We start from the raw sequence: 20,140 nt of genomic DNA on the forward strand, positions 1-20,140 counted from the left end.
CTTAAAACAAAAACAAAAACCCCATAACTTTCACTTCATATATGATTTATCTCTTCAAAAACAAAAACCCAAAAATAAAAGAACCCAAAACTAAACAAAACACCCACAATTTTTCTGTTTGAAAATGTATCTTTTCAAATTATTATCTTCATCATACATAAATATAGAATATGAGCAGGAAAAGGAAAATAAAAGAAGAAGAACCAAAGATAACCCTTTCAACAGTGGTGGCGGCAGCAGAAGAAGAAGCATCTCAAGCTCCAAGCTATCCCACACTCATTCACATCAATCACAAAATCCCACAAGTCGTAACTCAATTCTTTCCAAGTTAAACCCTTATTTCGACTATCCATCCATTCAAAAAGCTCAAAAATTAAATAAAGAAAGAAAGAAGAAAGAAGACAAAAAAGGTAAAGGATGATGAAAATGATGATGATGATGGGGTTGGCAAAATGATGATGCTGAGAATAAGCATGATTACGATGATGATGATGATAACGAAAATGATGATGATGACGTCCAACTGTGATCCAAAAAATGAATGAGCCCAAGATTCTGCACTTTGATGAGTCCTTTGAGACTTTCATCACTCTTTCAATTCCATATTCCACACTCACCTATGGTATGTGCTCTGCACTCGGATGTGGGCTTGAGGTTGAAAAGAGGGTGGTTGGTAAGATGGTTTTCCTTTTTTAATGCTATCAATGTTGTGTCCTGATGATGAAGGGCTAAAATCGAGATGGATTTTTTGACCTCATCAACCGAACCTCATCGAGTGTTACCCACTCGAATTCCCGAATGACATTTATATTGCGGAAATGATGATAAACTCGAATGGCAGAGTGTGTGATGTGATGTGATGTTATGTGATGTGTTCCGCAAAGGAGCTGTTCTGGGGCTCCTGATATAGACAGAACAGACAAAGGACCAAGGACAACTTGACGTTATACGTTCTCCGTTTGATATGGTCGGGTTTTTGGTTGGGTTTTGTTGGGCTTGGTCGGGTTGGTCTTGACTACTATACTATACTATACTCGTCTTAAATACCTACATACAGTTGTGGTCAACAAATTTCGACAAACACTAAGAAAAACATTTTTGATTTCTGTTTAAATGATTATTTTTTCGTTTTGGTTTTAATTTAATTTAATTCGAATTCTTATTTATACTAAGTTTATTTTAACTGAAAAAAGAAAACAAATGCTATCTAAAGTTCCAAAACTTTGTTAAAAAAAAAATATTGATGTAAGACATCGTGTCCCCTAAAAGAGTCGTCATAATAACTGGTGCTATTCGATTGTACCGTACCCTACATACACCAACTAGACTGTTGAGCATGTTGGTTCGGGTCAGCAGAAATGGTTTGGGAATATTTACCTTATTTTTGCGTGGGTCAAAATATTGTATTCCAAAATTTTTGTTTGGTGGAAATTCTGTATCTCAGAATGTTGTTTTTTTTTACAAAATCAGACCGATTTTTATTTTCACCCTATTCACAGCATTTTGAAGTAGATTAGGAATTTTTAAAACAAAGTATTTTTTGAGATTAAGGTATCATGAAATTTGTTTATTAATCATATTTTAGAAAACATTTTAAAGACAATAATATGTCTCAATCTTTTTTGACTGAACGTTTTGTGTCTGAATTTTGTGGTATCCCAAAAAGTTATAAGTTTTTAAGTAATACGTGATATTTTATATATGTACTGGAACGAAGCGTTACACGTATACAAATGCCAACACAGCGTGGAATACACAAAAAGGAAACCCACTCACACTTTACCCCTTCGCCTTACCTATTCAAATTCGAATTCAAAGATAACTTAAACAAAGAATCATTAGCGTACACGATTTCAAAACCCAAGTACAAAATTGATGTTCAGTTTTTATAATTCACATGTTGTTCTGGTAGAAAACTCGTCTTATAAACAAAAGAGTTATATTTATTTTATCTCACAACAGTAATATTTTAGTTTATTCTTTAATTTCTAAGCACACAAAATGTTAAGAGTTAGGCCCCGTAATTGCCAACTAAATATTTTATCATTTAATATTTCATACTAAGTTTAATTTAACACAATTGTATTGAAAAGTCCGATATAGATAAATGGTAAAAAATACAGAGAAAATTCCGAAGCTTATCCGCCATAATGATCAAGAGTTACCTTTGTGCTACCAAAGCATTAGTTTCCCACGATATACCCCTTTTATTGCAAAAAAGCTATTGGTAATAAATGTGGTTTACAACCCCGAATCACGCATTGGCTATACACATGAGTAATCAGACCAATTTTAACGTATAAACAGGGATAAGCTAAATAAAGTCCAACGTTCAGCTTGCCTATGTATAAGCGGATCGCTTCGCACGACCCCGTCTGCGGCACTGGACACCTTGCTCTACCTCACACCTCTTGAAATATTTAGCTGCAAGCTCTGCTATTCGCCTAAGATCTTCGTCGCTGTTATTCTAAGTTATTTAGAATCAATTCCAAAGCACACAGACTACACCAATCCCCAACTGCAATTCAACAGAAACTTTCAGATTTGTATACCTCCCAGATCTTTTTGGGAGGATAGGATATTCTTGGAGGATGGGTCAATCCATTTTTACACAGATGGGTCAAAAAGAAAAGAGTGGGTTGGTGGAGGTGTGTACTCTGAACGACTGAAATTAAGTCTCTCATTCCGCCTTCCATCATTGTTGCGTGTTACAGGTGGACCTTTGGGCGATAAAATAAGTCTTGTCCTGGTTTAAGGAAAAAGTGGTATCCAAATCTGATATCCGTATTTTCTCAGATAGTTAGGCCGTTATAAAATCTCTGGACTCTGTCGCTACAAACTCTATAACAGTCCATAACTGTCGATCATCTCTAATGGAGATGGCACAACAGTTTAATATTCACCTTTGCTGGGTGCCGGGCCATAGAGACATTCCAGGTAACTGTAACGCAAATGAACTCGCCAGAAACGGTACAGTGCAGCCCATCCTACCACGTTTGTGCGAGTACTATCATACCAATCGCTACTTATAAACTGCTGCTAATGCAAGACGCTGTGAGGAGGGCAGGCACCAGGTGGAACAACTTTAAGTCAAGTCTTAAAAAACATCTGGCCAACACTGGATTTTAAACGTTCAAGGTGCTTGCTCTCTCTAAGCAGATCGCATATTAGCTCGATAATAGATGTCATAACCGGACACTGTCTAATAGGAAAACACGCCACGGGACTAAGCGTATTCTCAAATGACTTTTGCAGAAACTGTATGGACGGGGAAGAGAAAGAAACGGTTCTTCTTCTTCTCTGTACATGCCCTACTCCAGCTCGAAAACGCAAGAATTACCTAGGAGAATTCTTCTTTACCGATCTAAACGATCTAAATCATATCGGTATAATCAGCTTCTCACGTTTTGTAAGGGACTCAAGCTGGTTCCATTGAGTTTAGGAGGAAGCCTTAAGATTCATGTGGTATCACAATGGGCCATTAAACTGGCCTAAGTGTGTCCGTTTCCATCTTGGACAGCCACTATTACCTAACCTAACCACCCCTTTTCTCCTCAAGTTGCTGAGCTTCTGTAACGTCCTGTGTTGTAACAACAAAACGTATTCCCCACTTCCCTTAAAGTGTTGCTAGGCACGTGATCGTATTCCCTAAAATGTTGCTAGGCACCTGATTGTTCATATTGTGGATAGGCTCTTGCATCAGTTCCTGCATTATTATTTAGTTTCTTTTAAATCTTTACATCTTATGATACATATCTGATAATTATTGTTAGTGCAAGCTACCTTATTGGAATAATACAATAAATTGAAAAACAAACGGGTCTTTTGGTTCGTTTCGGTACGGTTTCTGTTGTTTCTTCAAAACCCGAGTTTGTTTTGCTTTCTCGAGACTACTCCGGCGAGCTCAACTCAATTTTTGAAAAAAAACCATCACAGTACACGAATAGTAAAGAGTGATTTTTTAGCTATTATCGTTTTGGCAACACTGGTTTAAACAGCTGGCATATGTTTCGTGTTTTAATGGAAATAGCGAAATAGCCAGTTGAATTTCTAACCCAAACGATTCAAGTTAAGGCAACTCTTAGAACCGAGACAATACTACTCTTGAAGCTTTAAAGACGAGATCGAGATGAAACTGTGGAATATATTTTACTGAAATTTGCCGGTGAAACAATTGAAGCGAAAAAATCTAGCCCAAAACTGAGTCATCGAGACTCAGTTATACAAGACCGAGCCCGATATCGAGACAAAACTAAAAATGTTCGTTTTTATGAGACCGAGACGAAACTAGCAAAACTGTCGTCTGATAACAAGCTCCAATTCAACTATACAACTCGTCTTCAGAAATGCCCATAAGTATACCCTCGCCGAAATTCAAAACCAATGTTCACCGGCACCTCCTTTTAAACTCTCTCTCGATCACAACTTTTATAAAAAAGTTTATCTTTAATCTTAAAGCTTTAATCTTTAAGATGTCTTTCTTAGCTGGGTCGGAAAAATTAAGGTTTTTTTAATGTCTCACAAACAAAACAAAACTTTTGTAAGGTATTAAATTGTCCTGAATTCGAATCTTGCCTTATAAGTTTTTTAAAAAAGAATTTTGTTTAAATAAGTCTCTTTAAAAATGTTAAAAAGAACCAAAAACATTGTTTTTAGTAATAACATAAATCAAAACATAGTTCTTTATAATTGTATAAACTGTAGGTACTATGATTTTGTAAAAAACATATCTTTGTATTTGAAAAAGAGTTTGAATCAATCTTTGTCTTTATATTTAACTTCATATGTGGTTTAAAGAGACTTTGAATTGAATTCCTTTATGATTTTGAAAATACGTTTAAATAGAAGTTCAGTTTTAATTCTGATTTTAAATTCGATCTGCTCGAATCTTAAAAATAACCGTTTTCAATATTGTTTTTAAGATGTTTTCAATTTCAAAAACTTAATTGGACGACGGACGTATTAGCTACCAAAACAAAAATGACTTACAAGTCACTTCGGGTTTTTTTTCAAAACAAATTTAGATCTAGCATAAACGGTTCACCGCTTCTTTAAGGTATATATTATGTGAAAGAAGTTAAATCGAAGAACTTATTAAATGTTTCTAAAACATTTAATAAAGTATTACTAATAAGAAATTTGAGTATTGAAGAGATGAAAACTGTAGATTTTGAAAACTGTCATAAATATTATACGATGATTATTGAATTAAAAAAAAACAAACATCATAAAAACGTAACGAGGTGAAGTTCTTTTTGAAAGTCGGACTTGAGTTAAGTACTTGATATTTAATTAAAAACAATAATATAACTTTGATTTCAGTGGACGAATGTTATGTCTACAACTGTACATATATCATGATACCAATAGAGGTGTTGTTGGGTGTAAATATATTAAAGGGTTGTGTGTATCCTTCTATTTCTAAAGATGTTTGTTCCAGTTGAAGAAATTTCCTTTCAATATTTGCCCAACACAAGGATTTCGAGACAGTAAGAGAGTGGGGGTGAGTTCAAGGGGGGAAAGGGAGGGCAAGGTGATAGTATAGAATATTTTTTTATCGTTTTTTGTCAGCATCTGAACTTTGTCGAAGTGCAAGGATATATATTTATTTCAGGGGAAAGAGGGGAGGGATGCTTTATTCTCCTTCTCATTTGATAGAAAATAAAAGGGTTCCCCTATAAATCGGTCGTCGTCGGTCTTCGGGACGAATATCTTTCAGGATAAGTGCGATAGAAGGAAAATTGCTGATTTCATCAGTTTGAATCTGCTCTCCGTGTGTATTGTTATATGGTTCTCATCAAAACGGAACGGAACCGTACCTATCCCCATTCTCATTTTGCTTCCTCGTCTCGTTTTGTATTAATTCAAGGATTCGTCGTCCTTGCTATCTTCTACGTTGTCGTAGGTATGGCTGGGAAGGCAGGCGGTGTGTCGGGCGGTCTTGTCTATTTTATTGTTGCACCATTATTATGCTGGGCGCTCTGGTGATGATGAGAATGATGATGATATTGCTTTTTTTTACGAGATTCTGTGTCATAAAGGATATCGTGTTTACTATTGCAAGCGGGTCTCTCACGTCTCTTTCTCACTTATTTTTTTTAACTTTTTTTTTGACGTTTCGTTGTTGTTTTTGTTTCTATCTTTCTGTCTGTCTGTGTGTCTGTATGTCTGTTTGTCTCTTGCTCTTCTCTTGGGAGAAGTTTGTGTCCTGTTTTATTTTTGTATTATTAAAAATCTTGTATTGTCATAATCTTACTACGTTTTGTGTCGTTCCAGAGGGTCCTGAATCCTGATATGACTTTGGCACATGCACAAGCAAGGCAAGGCAGGGCGAGAGAAAAACATTTAAATTATGATTATTTTTGTATCGTTATTTTTATTTTGTATTCTCGTCCTGATGTCTCTGAATATGAATATACTAAAACCTGATTCGTATCCTTTTTTGTGTCATTTGTGTCGTTAATTCTACATACATATCCTTGCACAGGAGTTACTGATGTTAACTGTATATCATACATACAGCTGAGATTGCAATTTGTTTTGTTGAGTATTTCCTTACAGTATTTATTTTTATTTTTTTTTACTTTAGCTTGATGCCTGTCCTTGGGATGAAGGGAAAAATTTGTATATTTTTTAGTTGTTGTTGTTGTTGTTGAAGAAATTTGTTTACTAGGGGCTTTTTGACATGTCAGCTGGTGTCATGATTATGTTCAAATGTTGTGAAGGTTGTATTTCGATTAGAATTTGTATTTTCTTTTTTTATTTGGTATAGATTTTCATTCATACGATTTTGCGAAAATATTTATATGAAGGGAAACTCTTTTCATCATCAGAGAAAGAGAGTTGAGTCCTTATAGCGGGTGATGTTTTGATGTAATGAGACCGTAGTGAACAGGAATCATGCGGATGACATCTATTGAGGGGGAAATATGTGAATTGCTATTATATTTTATTTGAAAGATTGATTTGAAATGGATTTGATTACTTTTTTTGTTTCTTGTTTTGTGTGCTCTTATAGATTTTTTAAAATTTTTATTGAGGGGAAAACCATCCTTACATTTTACATATTCTACAAGAATGTTGTATTAGTATTTTTTTTCTTTTTAAATTTAAATGCAAATTGAAAGGAAGACACTAAAATAGTATAAGAGATCTGAAAAATGCACATAAATACATTCCTTAGAAAAACATTAAATAAATTGTTTTTTCAAGTCCTTAATTCAGTTTTAAATTTTAAGAAAAATTCACAAGAACACTAAATTGTGCAAAAGTTTCAACCAAACCGACTTCAGAACAGTAAAACTCACAAATGTAAGAGAAGAACTAACTTATTTTAAATATGTTTTTCAAATTGTATTTATTTCTACGAATTTTCAGTGAACCAAGTCAATCTTAGTTAATTGAAAAACCGAATACCTCATGTCATACTTCATTAGAAAGAGCAAAATATCCGACCTACATAACTTAATTTGGCATTTTTATTGTAGTTTTTGAACCCCCCATTTTTACCATGAACTCTTAAGTTTATAAATTGGGTTTTTTGGAAACTAGTTTCAAAATAGATTCAACTTTTAAGTTTTCCAGAAACTTTATTTAAATAAGTTATTATTATTTAAGCACTATTTTGATTTGATTAACATCTATTTCAAATTTATGAAAAATTTAAAAATCAAAGCAGTTTTAAATCTAGTTCTGCCTTTAAACTAGTTTTTAAAAAACTTTTCTTGATTATAGGTTTAGATAATTTAATTGAATTATTAAAGGCTTTTCAAAATTTGTTTCGTGTACAAAATTCTAACTCGAAAAATTTTAAAATTTGTAAGTTACTTGTGAAGCTTTGAGTGATGTGTCAATTTTGGCTGATTTAAGGACACAAGCTTTGAATCCATTGAATACCAGGAAATTTTTTTGTTGAATTCTCTATATTAATACCCATTTTTCTATTTTTAATAGCAATAAGTTAAAGAACGAAAAAATATTGACGTGTAAGAAATTATTATTTTTGCTAAAAACTTTAAGGAAAATATTAATTGTAGACAAAAGCAGATCCCATCTTTTTAGGATATGAAATATTGGAACGTAGGACGAGTTTGGTTAATCAAAAGAAATGAATGCATTAGTCTACTTAACATTGCTTACAAAGCTTCTCTGTCGTAATATGTGGACATCTAAAGTCCATCGTTAACAACCGGATAGGTCCTTATAAGTGTGGTTTAAGACCAAGAAAGTTTACAGTAAAACAAATATTTACATCAACGTACATCCTGGAAAAAACCCAAGAACATCAAATCGAGACCCACCATTTTTCAGCGATTTCAAGGCTGAATATGACAGCATCTGCAGGGACGAGATGTAAAGAGCCATGTTTAGTTTTGATTATCCCTGCCAAACTCGTCCATTTGTGCAGGATAACCATGGAGAACTCGCACTGTTCCATAAATGTTGGAAACAACTTTTCGATGTTTTAGGCATGGCTGTCATGCGATTTCTTTAACATCGTTATTGAAAGAATAGGACAGAGCTCCCACGTCAACGCTTATTTATTTATTGAATTCGTTAAACAAACTAACGTAAGAATTTTGGACTAATATTACATTTTTATTAGGATTTATAGATTTACAATGCTTTAAGCAATTTGCAAAAAAAAAGCTAAACTGAAGTATTGACAAAATTTACTTTAAATGTTTTACTTTTAAAATCATTGCTTACGGAATATACCAACAAGTAATACTTGTAAACTTAAATCAATTGGTTGAGGAGACTGTTTTTACCATAATTAAATCTGCTTGATGTAGGACGTAAAGGAACCTGTCTTCTTATAATTGAACGGCTATAAATATAGTTTAATTGTTCCAAAATTGATGGTGATATGACTGACCCATTGATCAATGTACTCTCTGTGTTTAGAAAGCGATGAAAGATTTATGAGCGTGAGCATATGATTGTACGGTGGAAGTTCGAGCCTATTGGATCATGGGAAGAAACGGAGGCAGAAGCGCATGAATCTTATTTGTACTCCTTCTATTTTGTTTATATGGACTGAATAAAAGGGAGCTCACATTATGCAGCCATATTCCAAAACTGGTCTTACAAATGATATATCAAGAAGTTTAAGAATATATTGGTCGCGAAAATAATGTGAAAACCGTTTTATAAATCCGAGTTAATTTTGAGTCAAGAGAGTTTAGTCAAATAAGAATCTAATTGCGTGTAAAACGCAATGATTTACATTTGTCTATGTTTAGTAAAAGCTTATTTTTAAAACACCATTCACAAAAACTATTTAGATCATCTTGTAGGAGTAAACAGTCGTCAAGTGAGTCGATACGTTTGAAAATTTTAATGTCATCAGCGTAAATTAAAACAGATGAGTGTTTAATAATAGAAGGTAACGAACAAAGTAAACAGTAAAGGTCCTATGTGGCTACCTTGTGGTACGCCAGAGTTGGTATACAAATATGATGACTGCTCATTCCTAAAAACTACACTGTATGATCTATTATATAAGTATGACGAAACCCAACGAACAAATTTATCGTTAAAGCCTTGGGATTTAAGTTAATGTTTTATGGCACAATTTATCAAAGGCCTTACTGAAGTCTGTGAAGGCACAGTGAACTTGTTTTCGTTTTTAAACGAATCTTAACAAAAAGAACTGAAATAAAAGAGGTTAGTAACTGTTGACTTATTTTAAACAAAACCATATTGACTGTTACAACTTATAGACTTACAATTAAACGATATGACTTCTTCCAAAAGTCTCTCCAATTACTGACTAAAAAGGGTTCACGGTTAATGAGGGCAAAACAAAGTATTTGTTGCCATCAAGAAAGAAACTAAAATCCTTTCACGTCTCGGTCAGAACTTAACAATCGACAGACGTAACTTTGAGGTAGTTAAGGTCTTTGTCTACCTAACCTAGGCTCACTTGTGAATACAGAGAAAAAACCTCAGCGTTAATATTAAACGAAGAATTACTCTTGCTAACCGCTGTTTCTTTGGGCCCTCTTGCGGCAACAAAAGTGTCGCTACATAGGACCTTCATCGTCTTCCCTTCCGGATGAAAATATCTTGGGTCGTTTCGAGAGAAAAGTTCTTCGCGAGATCTACAATCACGTGGTGGAGAAGATGAAAAAACAAGTCAGCTGGTATGGCTGAGTCACGTAGAGCACATGAAAAATAATGCTCTTGCTCTTGTCGTCGAATCTGTCGTCGAGGACAGCCTAGCAGAGGAAGACCGTGGATCAGATGGCGCGCACAAGTGGAAAGTAACCTCATCGAACTTGGAGTGGCGACATCTAGCTAGGGACGAAGTTTGTTGGGTGAGGCCATAGTTCACACAAGACTGTAGCTCCATCTTAATTAAGTAAGTAAGTTGGTTTATCAAAATTGTTAAAAACCAGTGCTTGTGTCCTTCAGGGATACATTTTCAGTCCTTCACTTTAAAGATTATTGATTGATCATTTTTATGAAATTTTAAATGTTATAGAATCTTTTTCGAGGGTGCTACACAGAGGACCTTCTGTGGGTAAGTTTGTGCAAAAAGTTTGTCTAATTTATATGGTAGTGTACAAAATGCATGCTCCCCGCTACAAGACTGTAGTGCCACCTTAATTAAGTAAGTAAGTTAGTTTATCAAGGTTGTTGAAAGCCAGTGTCCCTCAGGGATACATTTTTAGTCTCTCACTTTTAAGATTATTAATTGTTCATTTTTATGAAATTTTATAAAATCTTTTTTGAAAGTGCTAAACGGAGGACCTTTTGTGGCTAAGTTTGTCTATATAAAAAAATTAAATTGTGTGGCGCAACAGTCCGTTTGAGAAATAGGGCCTAGTGACTGACAACTCTCAACCATTCCTGGTTGAGAGTACTGTTTGTCAGGTATGGAAGGGACCTACAAATTTGAGAAAGCACTTTTCATGACAAAAATTGCTCTTGGCGGATTTGTCAATTCCTCGCAATAGGCAGTACCCGCGAAAGAAGTTAGGTGGCATGAGCAGACCTCTCTCATGACAGTCCATCGCACTAACCCTCATGCCACGGGTTCGTCTATATGGTAGTATAAAAAAATCATGGTCCCCGCTTCGATGATGACTATGATAGTGCACCACGATCTCAATAGCTCAACATTTCGTGCACTAGTCTTAGAAGAATTCTGAACAAAAATCTCAACTTCTTCACTTTCAAATTCCAAATTATTCAGCAATTGAAAGTGCATGACTTTACACTCTTCGTTATCGCTTCGCAGTTAAGGCCTAAGAGCAGCTTGAAATTGGACAGATTGACAGTTTTGGTGCAAATTGTGGTGTGATGGCTTTGGAAAATGTTTCCTCGAAAATCAGATACAAAGCATGTTTTGGTTTATGCAGTAAAAAGTGTTGTGAAGTGACAAAAAGCATAACGTTTTCAAACCATCTTAGCAATTTAATTTGCCGATCTCGGAGCTGTGATTTGAATACTTTAAAATTATTTTTGTATGGGAAATTGTTTAGGACTGAAGATATGTCAAAAAAGACACAAAAAAGGGATCTACACAACATTGATCTAAGTGTGGATATACTGTCATCAATTGTAAGTTCATCAACCCAACCTAAGCTAACAAATCCGGAAATGATCCAATCTCTAAAGAATTAGTTTATAACTTAAGACCATCGACAAGGGCTTATAAAATTGGAATTTCGGAATGGACTTTCGCCAAGATACAAATTTAACTTCGAAAAGTTTGTGTTACATGATTAATGGAAATGTAGAAATAAAACCACAATATGTACTTTCAAAACGATTTTAGTTTTCGTAATTTGCTTGCATTTTAAAAGAAATGTTACAATTAAAACTATTTCAAACGTTTTAGTGTTAAGCTTTGAAGAAGAAAAAACTCAATCTAAATTTTGAGCCTCATTAAAAGGTTATAGCAGAATATATTTAATTAATTTTACCCGACAAACTTTCACCAAAAAACTTTTAAAATTTAGTAATCAGCAAGTATTTAAGGTTCTGTTTAAAATTAAAGCTTCAATGAACATTTGACGGGCTTATAATTACCGACAAAGATGATAAATTGAAATACAGTAATTAGTGTGTTAGCTTTCCTTAAAAAACACAAAATAAAAGGATGACCAATTTCAAAAATTACTAAATGTGCAACCACGAGCAGAATGGTTACGAAAAATGTTAGACGAATTCAAAACCCAACTTTTGCTTATACAGAACTATTCATACAAATGAACATAAAACACGTAACCATGGAAGTCTAGCATATCTGTGGTTAAAGAATATAAAACAAAAACTTAAGGTGCCCACCTTTTCTAATCGATTTACAAAATAGTCATCCATTTCGAGCTTGAATTCTTCCCAAAAACCTCAAAAATAATTCAAAGACCCAAACATACACATTCGTACCTTCAGACTTACCCTTACCGTTGGTACATTTCTATACCACCGTACCGAAAAACCGACCTAGGTAAGGAGGGGGACCGAACTTAGTACATTTTCAATACGATTTCAGATTGAAATTGTGGGATAGCCAAAACAGAAGAAAAACAAAGAAATGAAACAAGAGACACTCTTGAGTTCGTTTCGAAACCCCATTCAAAAATACATTTGACTATCGAACATTCCTAAAAGCTACAAACATACGTCGGTCGTTCATATCACCAACTGAGTGAGAGGGTAGTCTTCACCTTAACTCCTTCTCCTTTTCCGCTTAAAACTACAACAAAATTTAACAAATTGGAAAATAGTTTCACTTACACAATATGGTCAGCTGGATGTCCATGGAGACCCTTTCCTTGACACCGTTATCTGCTGAGCACTGATATATGCCGGCATGATGTCGGTCGACATTCTCCAAGATTAGTGTTGAACTATCCGAGAGATGTGTTGGCCCGGAGAAGACGTCCTTTTTAAACCAGAAAATCGTTGGCACCGGATTCCCAGATGCTTTGCATTCCAATGTTACCGTACTGCCCTTACGTGCTGTCACTTGTCCATTGTGTGGCAGGGCTCTTAAGGTGGGCGGTACTGTAGATGGAGGTGGTATTCGATGATAGTAGCATCAGCATAGGAAGATGGAGGTGGTTTTTTTTATTCATTTTTAGAAAGTTCGGTTTTTGTGAGTTCGGTTTTTTATTTTTGGTTGTTGTTTCGGTTCGTTTCACATCGTTCACAATCGAGGGTAATCCACCGGAAATGAAAATTTTAATACAAGAAAATATTTAAACAATTTTTCAATTCATCAGAGGGAAAGACAGCCAGGGGCTTAGGGCTTTTCGATTTTTTCTTTTGGAATAAGGGATTTTAAAATATATCCATAAACAATCTCCGGAAGGGCTTACTTAACGTAAAATATAATATAAAACATATAAAAAAAGAAACATAAAATATATTCATTCAAGGATAATTTTCATATTCCTATATCAATCCTTAAACTTATATAACTCTCTTTCTCTGCTTACCTAAAATCTCAACTGTATGGACTTGGTCACGATTCTCTTGGTCTCCCAATTGGCAAATATAATCGCCGGCATCTTGAGTCTTTACACCATTTATCTGTAGATTATAGTCTCCGACAATTTTAAATCTAGAGTCCCGAGAGATTTTCAAATGTCCTGCAGTAAGGACAGACGATCCTTTTCGCCATAGTAAAACGAAGGAGCCGAGATTTTGAACTTTACATGGCAGTTCGATGGTCTCACCAACAATCACTTTGTAAAGATGGCCTCGGGAGAGGAATTTCGGTGCTATTGTTGGATTGTCATTGTCCGACGACGATGGTAAATGGAATGATCCCACAGGTTGATTGTGTGCTGAAATATAAAATGGAATAAAGAAAAAAGATAAAATAAAATCCAGAATAAAAACACATAAAATAAAACGAGATTGTAGACATGTTAACGAAGAGATGATCAAATAGATTTGAATATTGATTCGCTCTTCTACGAGTTCAGTGTTTTGTATTTTTTTTTTATTTTGTTCGTTTAAAAAGAGATTTGTTTTGTAAATTGGATGGGAGGATATTTTTGTTTCATTATTGAGTTCAAGGATGTTGGAGGCACGACATATCTGAATGTGTTGGTGCAGTTTTTGTTGTGATTTTTTTTTCTTCAAAGAGTCCCTTTTAAACTCGTAGATTTGACATTGTGCTTAGGGGGATATTTTAAATCTAGTTTAAATATTTTGTATCTAATTTATAAGTTCAAGTGAACGTTCCTGAATTGTTTTAATGCTTCACCAATTGGAATGTATTGTAAATTTTTTACGTAATTCTAATAACAGATACATTTTTCGACCATGTACAGTGTGAATTTTTATTAAGAAGTATATTTAATATAAAACGTAAAAATAGAAATTAAGATTGAAGTATTTATTTGTCCAAATCGATAAATAATTGGCAACAATCAGCGAACAAAAATAATTTTCATCATATGTGTACATCTTGTAAAAAGTTAACAAAAAATGTACTTGATTCAATATTTTGATAAATTTGTAATAATGTAAATCTCATATACAAAATTCTCCTGTCACAGTGTTAGTTGCCACACTCCTCCGAAACCGCTTAACCAATTCCAATGAAATTTTGCATATAAATTCGGTAGGTCTGAGAATAGGTTTTTATCTCTTTTTTATATTCCTAAGTACTATGGTTCAATTGCATTCCCATCATACACGGTGCAACGATCTTACAATAGTATTCAGTGGGGTTATGTACAATGAAGTATTGATTGCTATCGAGGATCTTTGCATTATCGTTGCCAACTTACCACTTAGTCATTTTTCATGCATCTGATTTAATAGACACTGAATTGAAACGTGAAGTACAATACAATACTGTCTAAATGCCAGTGATTGTTGCTCGCAATGTCCCACTAATGAATGAAGAACAAAGAACCATTAATGACCACATCATGCTCTCAGTTTCGGTAGGACGAGGTGGATTCCTTTTTTTGAAAGCACCAGGTTGAAGTGGAAAAACATTGCAATTGGTATCAGATTGACAGTTGCATCTTCTGGCATTACGGAAACTTTATTGGAAGGAAGCAGAACAGCTCCTTCAGTATTTAAACTGCCGCTAAATATTCAAAATAACCTAGAAACGGTGCACACTGGGGCCATTTGTATGAAGAGCGTGCTCAAAATGCAAAATTGAGAATAACGGTATTCTGCAATTTTTTTTTTTTGTTGCACAGTTAGCATAATTTTCTATTAATCTGTAAAACTTTGAAGGTCGGCGAGGGAGTAGGGTGCTAGAAAACAAGCGGTTAAGTTGTGTTTTGGTAAATAAAAAAATCTTTTGTGCTCTAATCGGTCAATTAAAAGTAAAAAAAAAACAAATTTCAGTGGTTTTAAAAAAAAGAAAAAAATGTCATCGATTAATCAAGGTCAGTATATAAGTAAAAAGCATTAATATTAACATAAATAATAAAACTCGCGGAAAAAAAATAAAAAATGAAAATATCCATATAAAATGTTTAAAACATTTTTTTTTCTAATTTGCAATAGAGGCTTTTGAAACTGAGTATGTAGACTTATCATATAGATGTTCTTTTAGTAGAAATAAAAGATAGAAGTAAAAGCCTCTGTTGCAATTGGAAGTTTTTTAATTAATTCTATAAGAAACGAAGATGTGGAGGTTGAAAAAAATCTTTTTTTTTTCAGATTCTTCATTAGAAATTGAAATTAAAAAAAAAGTTTTAGTGGACAAATTTATAAATAGTAATGACAAAGATTTCGGTAAAAAATTTGATCACATTGTTGACTTTGTTATGGAAATAACGGCTTGTCCTACTGAAAATAGAAACAAAATTAAAACGGAGCTCCGAAACTTCAAGACCCAGCTACGTAGTAAGTGGATAAAGTATTCTAAGCACAATGAACGACTTGTAGCAAATGAAAAAAGTTGGTTGGAACAGAGTTGTGTGTTCAAAAAATCATGTGTTCCTAGGGTGGGGATGGGAAGACGTACGTTAGATTTTGAGGAGTGCAGTGATCAAACTAAACGTAGAAAAACGGCTAGTTTGCGTTCTGAGATTCCTGCAAATGTCTTGGCTTTTGCTGCTCAGATGTCTTTCAGGGCTTCAGGTAAAAGTCAAGAAGCAGAAGTTATTAAGAAAGTTGCAGAGTCACATACCTACGCAAAAGATTGCCTTGATTTAAATATTAATTCAAAAATAAAAAAATTGTCGCCACGAGAAGCACTTTCAATGATTATTGAAGCTCAACTGTCAAGAAAGCAATACGACACCATCAGGAACTTTGCAAAAGATCTGTTTCCATCATATAAAATGATTCAGGCAGAAAAGTCTTTATGCTATCCTAATAATGTTTCTGTTAGTGAAACTAAAGCTGAGGTGTCTCTTCAGTCGCTGCTTGATCACACAGCTAATCGGTTACTTAATTCTCAGCAAAATATTTTCGAAGTACGCACTGTAAATCCATCTGACGAGATTGTTTTAATTTCAAAATGGGGGTTTGATGGAAGTTCCAGCCATACGCAGTACAAACAAAAGTTTATATCTGAATTTTCTGATGACAAATATATGTTTTTAACGTCCCTAGTACCTTTACGGTTAGTGTTAAATAAATCGAATGAGATGCCAGTTGTCTTGTGGCAAAACCCCAGACCTTCCTCACCCAGATTTTGCAGGCCCATTAATCTTGAATACGCAAAAGAAACAGATGAACTTGTTAAGGAAAAAAAAGAGAAAATTGATGGCGAAATCAGGAACTTAATAAGTTCAATAGTTTATTTAAATGGAAATTCATATGAAGTAAATCACAAACCCATATTTACCATGGTTGATGGAAAAATATGCAATTCCTTAACTGATACAAATTCGACACTCAGATGCTATTTATGTGGTGCAACGTCAAAAGACTTCAATAATCTTGAACTAGTTGGTCAAAAAGAGACACAAAGTGATTACTTGTCATTTGGCATTTCTGTACTACACTCATGGATTAGAACTTTCGAGTGTATATTGCATCTTGCATACAAATTACCAATAGCTTCTTGGCGTGTCAGTAAAAAAAATAAATTAATCGTTGAAGAAAATAAAAATAGAATACAGACAGAATTCAAGAGCCAAATGTCTCTCATTGTAGACAAACCAAAGCCTGGTTTCGGAAATAGCAATGACGGAAACGTAGCTCGAAAGTTTTTTCAAAATTATGAAACGTCTGCAAAAGTAACAGGAGTGAATCCGGAGCTTATCAGACGATTTTATATGATACTACAAGCCATATCAAGCGGCTTTAGTATCAACTCTGAAAAGTTCAAAAATTACTGCCAAGACACTGGTCAATTATATGTAGAATTATATCCGTGGATGCCAATGACCCCAACTGTACACAAAATCCTTATTCATGGGTCTGAAATTATCAATAACGCTTTGTTACCAATTGGTATGCTTAGCGAAGAGGCGCAAGAGGCCAGGAACAAGGACTTTAAAGCATACAGGGAATATTTTAGTAGAAAGACATCCAGAATAGATAACATTACTGATATTTTTAATCGTTTATTTATCTCATCTGATCCACTTATGAGTCTTATGCGCTCATTACCTGTTGTAAATAGAAAATCATTCGACATTGAAGTTGTGAATTTATTAGAAGAAGAACGTTAAAACTTAAACCTTTCTTTATCTACTACGTAAAGCTACACTTTGTAAAATATGTACATATACCTTTTTTTTTAAATGAATTAAGAAAAATATTGGTTTATTAATGAATTGTATTTCCTTTTTATTAACTAAACACACATTTTTGAAACGAATCCCATAGATACAGAGTTTTGAGCACGCTCTCCATACAACCGGCCCCAGTGTGCGGTGTGCAATACAAAAAAACAACAATCGTTGAACAGAGGGCGTTGAAAGATATAAAAAAACAATGACAGATTACTTGGCAGCGCTCTTTTCAGGTGATTTCAGACAAACACCTCCTGTTATTCCACGTTCCACGTATGCTGATGAGATCAACGGTACTGTGGTGCAATGTTGAAAAAATAAATATGCGTGTTCAAATGCTTCAATATCCATCCGCTGAAACATTCTCAAAATAAATGTTTAATATAAGCGACGAAAAAGTTACTACAGATGAAACTGGAAGCAATTACTGGTCGATTTCTGCACGATAATAATTCCCATGATGGTGGTACCCGTGGCATGATGGTTAGTGCGTTGGACTTTCATGCTAGAGGTCTTGGGTTCGATCCCTGCCTATGCCATCTAAAGTCTTTTGACGGGTACTGCCTCTTGCGAGGAATTGACAAATTCTCCAAGAGTAACTATTGTCATGAAAAAGTGCTTTCCCAAAATTAGCCGTTCGGAGTCGGCATATAAACTCTAAACATTACTCGCACACAGGAATGGTTGAGAGTTGTAAGTCACTAGGTCTTGGTTCTCAACGGACTGTCGCGCCACCCAATTTTTTTTTTTTTTTTTAATAATTCACATGATGCTCTCATTGACTAGCTATTTCCCGATGTACACAGACAATATACAAATCATGAGTGGACGGCTGAAGGGGCAATTTCAGCAGCAAAAAATGTGGATGTCAACGAATTAAATATCCAGATACAACATCTGTTACCAGGAGGTTTGGTGTCATACAAATCTATTGATACAGTTTGTGATACTACCGAAGATGTGAAATATCCAATTGGGTTTTTGAACTCATTGGATTAACCAGACATGATCCGCATAATTTACAACGGTTGTGCAAAGGCACGCGATTAGTAATTACAAAATTTATAAAAAATGTTATCGAAGCCATAATTCTAAATGACAAATTCTGAGGTGAACATATATTACTACCGCGAATCCCTATTATACCCACAGATGTGCTTATTCAATTCAAATGCCTTCAATTTTCAATTAGATTTGTATTTGCAATGGCTATTAATAAGTCTCAAGGCCAAACGATGTCTGTCTGCGGATTATATTTGAAGACATGTTTTTCAGACGGACAATTATACGTGGCGTGCTCTCGAGTGGGCAAACCATCCAATTTGTTTGTATTCGCGAAAGACGGGATCACAAAAAATATTGTACATTGTTGCATTAAGGGATTGGTATTGTTTTTTTTGTAGTATAGAAGTAATTAAAATAATGTATATAATTTCACAGACTTAATTTTATTAAATCAAAAAAATTGTTTGGTTATTTGTTATTTTAATATTTTGTCACCGTTTACAGTGCATCCTTACACATTTACAATAAGCTATTTATTTCTATCAAAATATTCTCTAGAAATTATTTATATGACAACACAACGTTTGTGGGGTCAGCTAGTAGAAATATAAATATGAGTCTATATTTGGTAACATTTTACAGGACTTGGATTAGAACAATCTTAGATTGGTATGGTCTATGAAAAATACTATTTTGTGCGTTGGAGACCTGTGGTGTATATGTGCAAAACACAAAGAGGAGGCATGTCATGGAAATTGACAGGTAGGTGATAATAATCCGCTGGGCAGTCGATGGTATAAATCTAAAGCATTGATAGACTTGGTTGAAAATACTCAATATCTTTTTCCTCGCTAAGAAAAGCTTGTGCCCTGCAATCTATTCGGAGGTTTTCTATTTCTTGTAGATTGCCGCAACATAGATTCACGCGAATCTGATGGTGTCTAGTGCACCATGATGGTCAGATATTGATATGGATTCATTTAATAAAAATAAATTAAGTGGCTCAACAGTCCGTTTGAGAATTATGGTCTAGAGACTGACAACTCCCAACCATTCATGTGTGCGAGTACTGTTGTCAGGGATGAAAGAGACCTAAGTTTTAAGCCGAATCCGAACTGTAACTCTTACTCTTGGAGAATTTGTCAATTACTCGCAAGAGGCAGTACCCGTGATAGGTGAGGTCATGGTTAGTTCTGGGTCTGATAGTAATTCTGCTAAGCCATGTCTTTTGATTACTACTTCACCATCGTAGACTGGTTACTTGTAATTTGTACTGCGTATTTTGTCAATATGTCGGATAAGCTTCTCACCGTCTATCATTATTTCATAGTGAAGACTTCCCCCTTTCGCCCAAATTTCCATATGCACGCCTTATTTCTATATGTACGAGCTTTGACCAATTCCTCAATATTAAATTGTTAGATTTGTCATTTTCGGTTTTTAAAACTGAT

The 20,140-nt window shown here is 34.5% G+C and overlaps 1 protein-coding gene across 1 annotated transcript in view; it reads right to left on the reverse strand.

The window, feature by feature from the left end:
- Nucleotides 1–20,140, reverse strand: part of LOC129939238 (limbic system-associated membrane protein-like) — a 220,010-nt gene that overhangs the window by 170,797 nt on the left and 29,073 nt on the right. Inside the window, exons 2-3 of the mRNA XM_056047182.1 lie at nucleotides 13,455–13,805; nucleotides 12,751–13,020 (exon numbers count right to left, since the gene is read on the reverse strand). Coding sequence (XP_055903157.1) covers nucleotides 12,751–13,020; nucleotides 13,455–13,805 — 621 coding nt within the window. The remainder of the gene's footprint in view (nucleotides 1–12,750; nucleotides 13,021–13,454; nucleotides 13,806–20,140) is intronic.

This window comes from Eupeodes corollae, chromosome 1, assembly GCF_945859685.1.
Source record: "Eupeodes corollae chromosome 1, idEupCoro1.1, whole genome shotgun sequence".
NCBI lineage: Eukaryota > Metazoa > Arthropoda > Insecta > Diptera > Syrphidae > Eupeodes > Eupeodes corollae.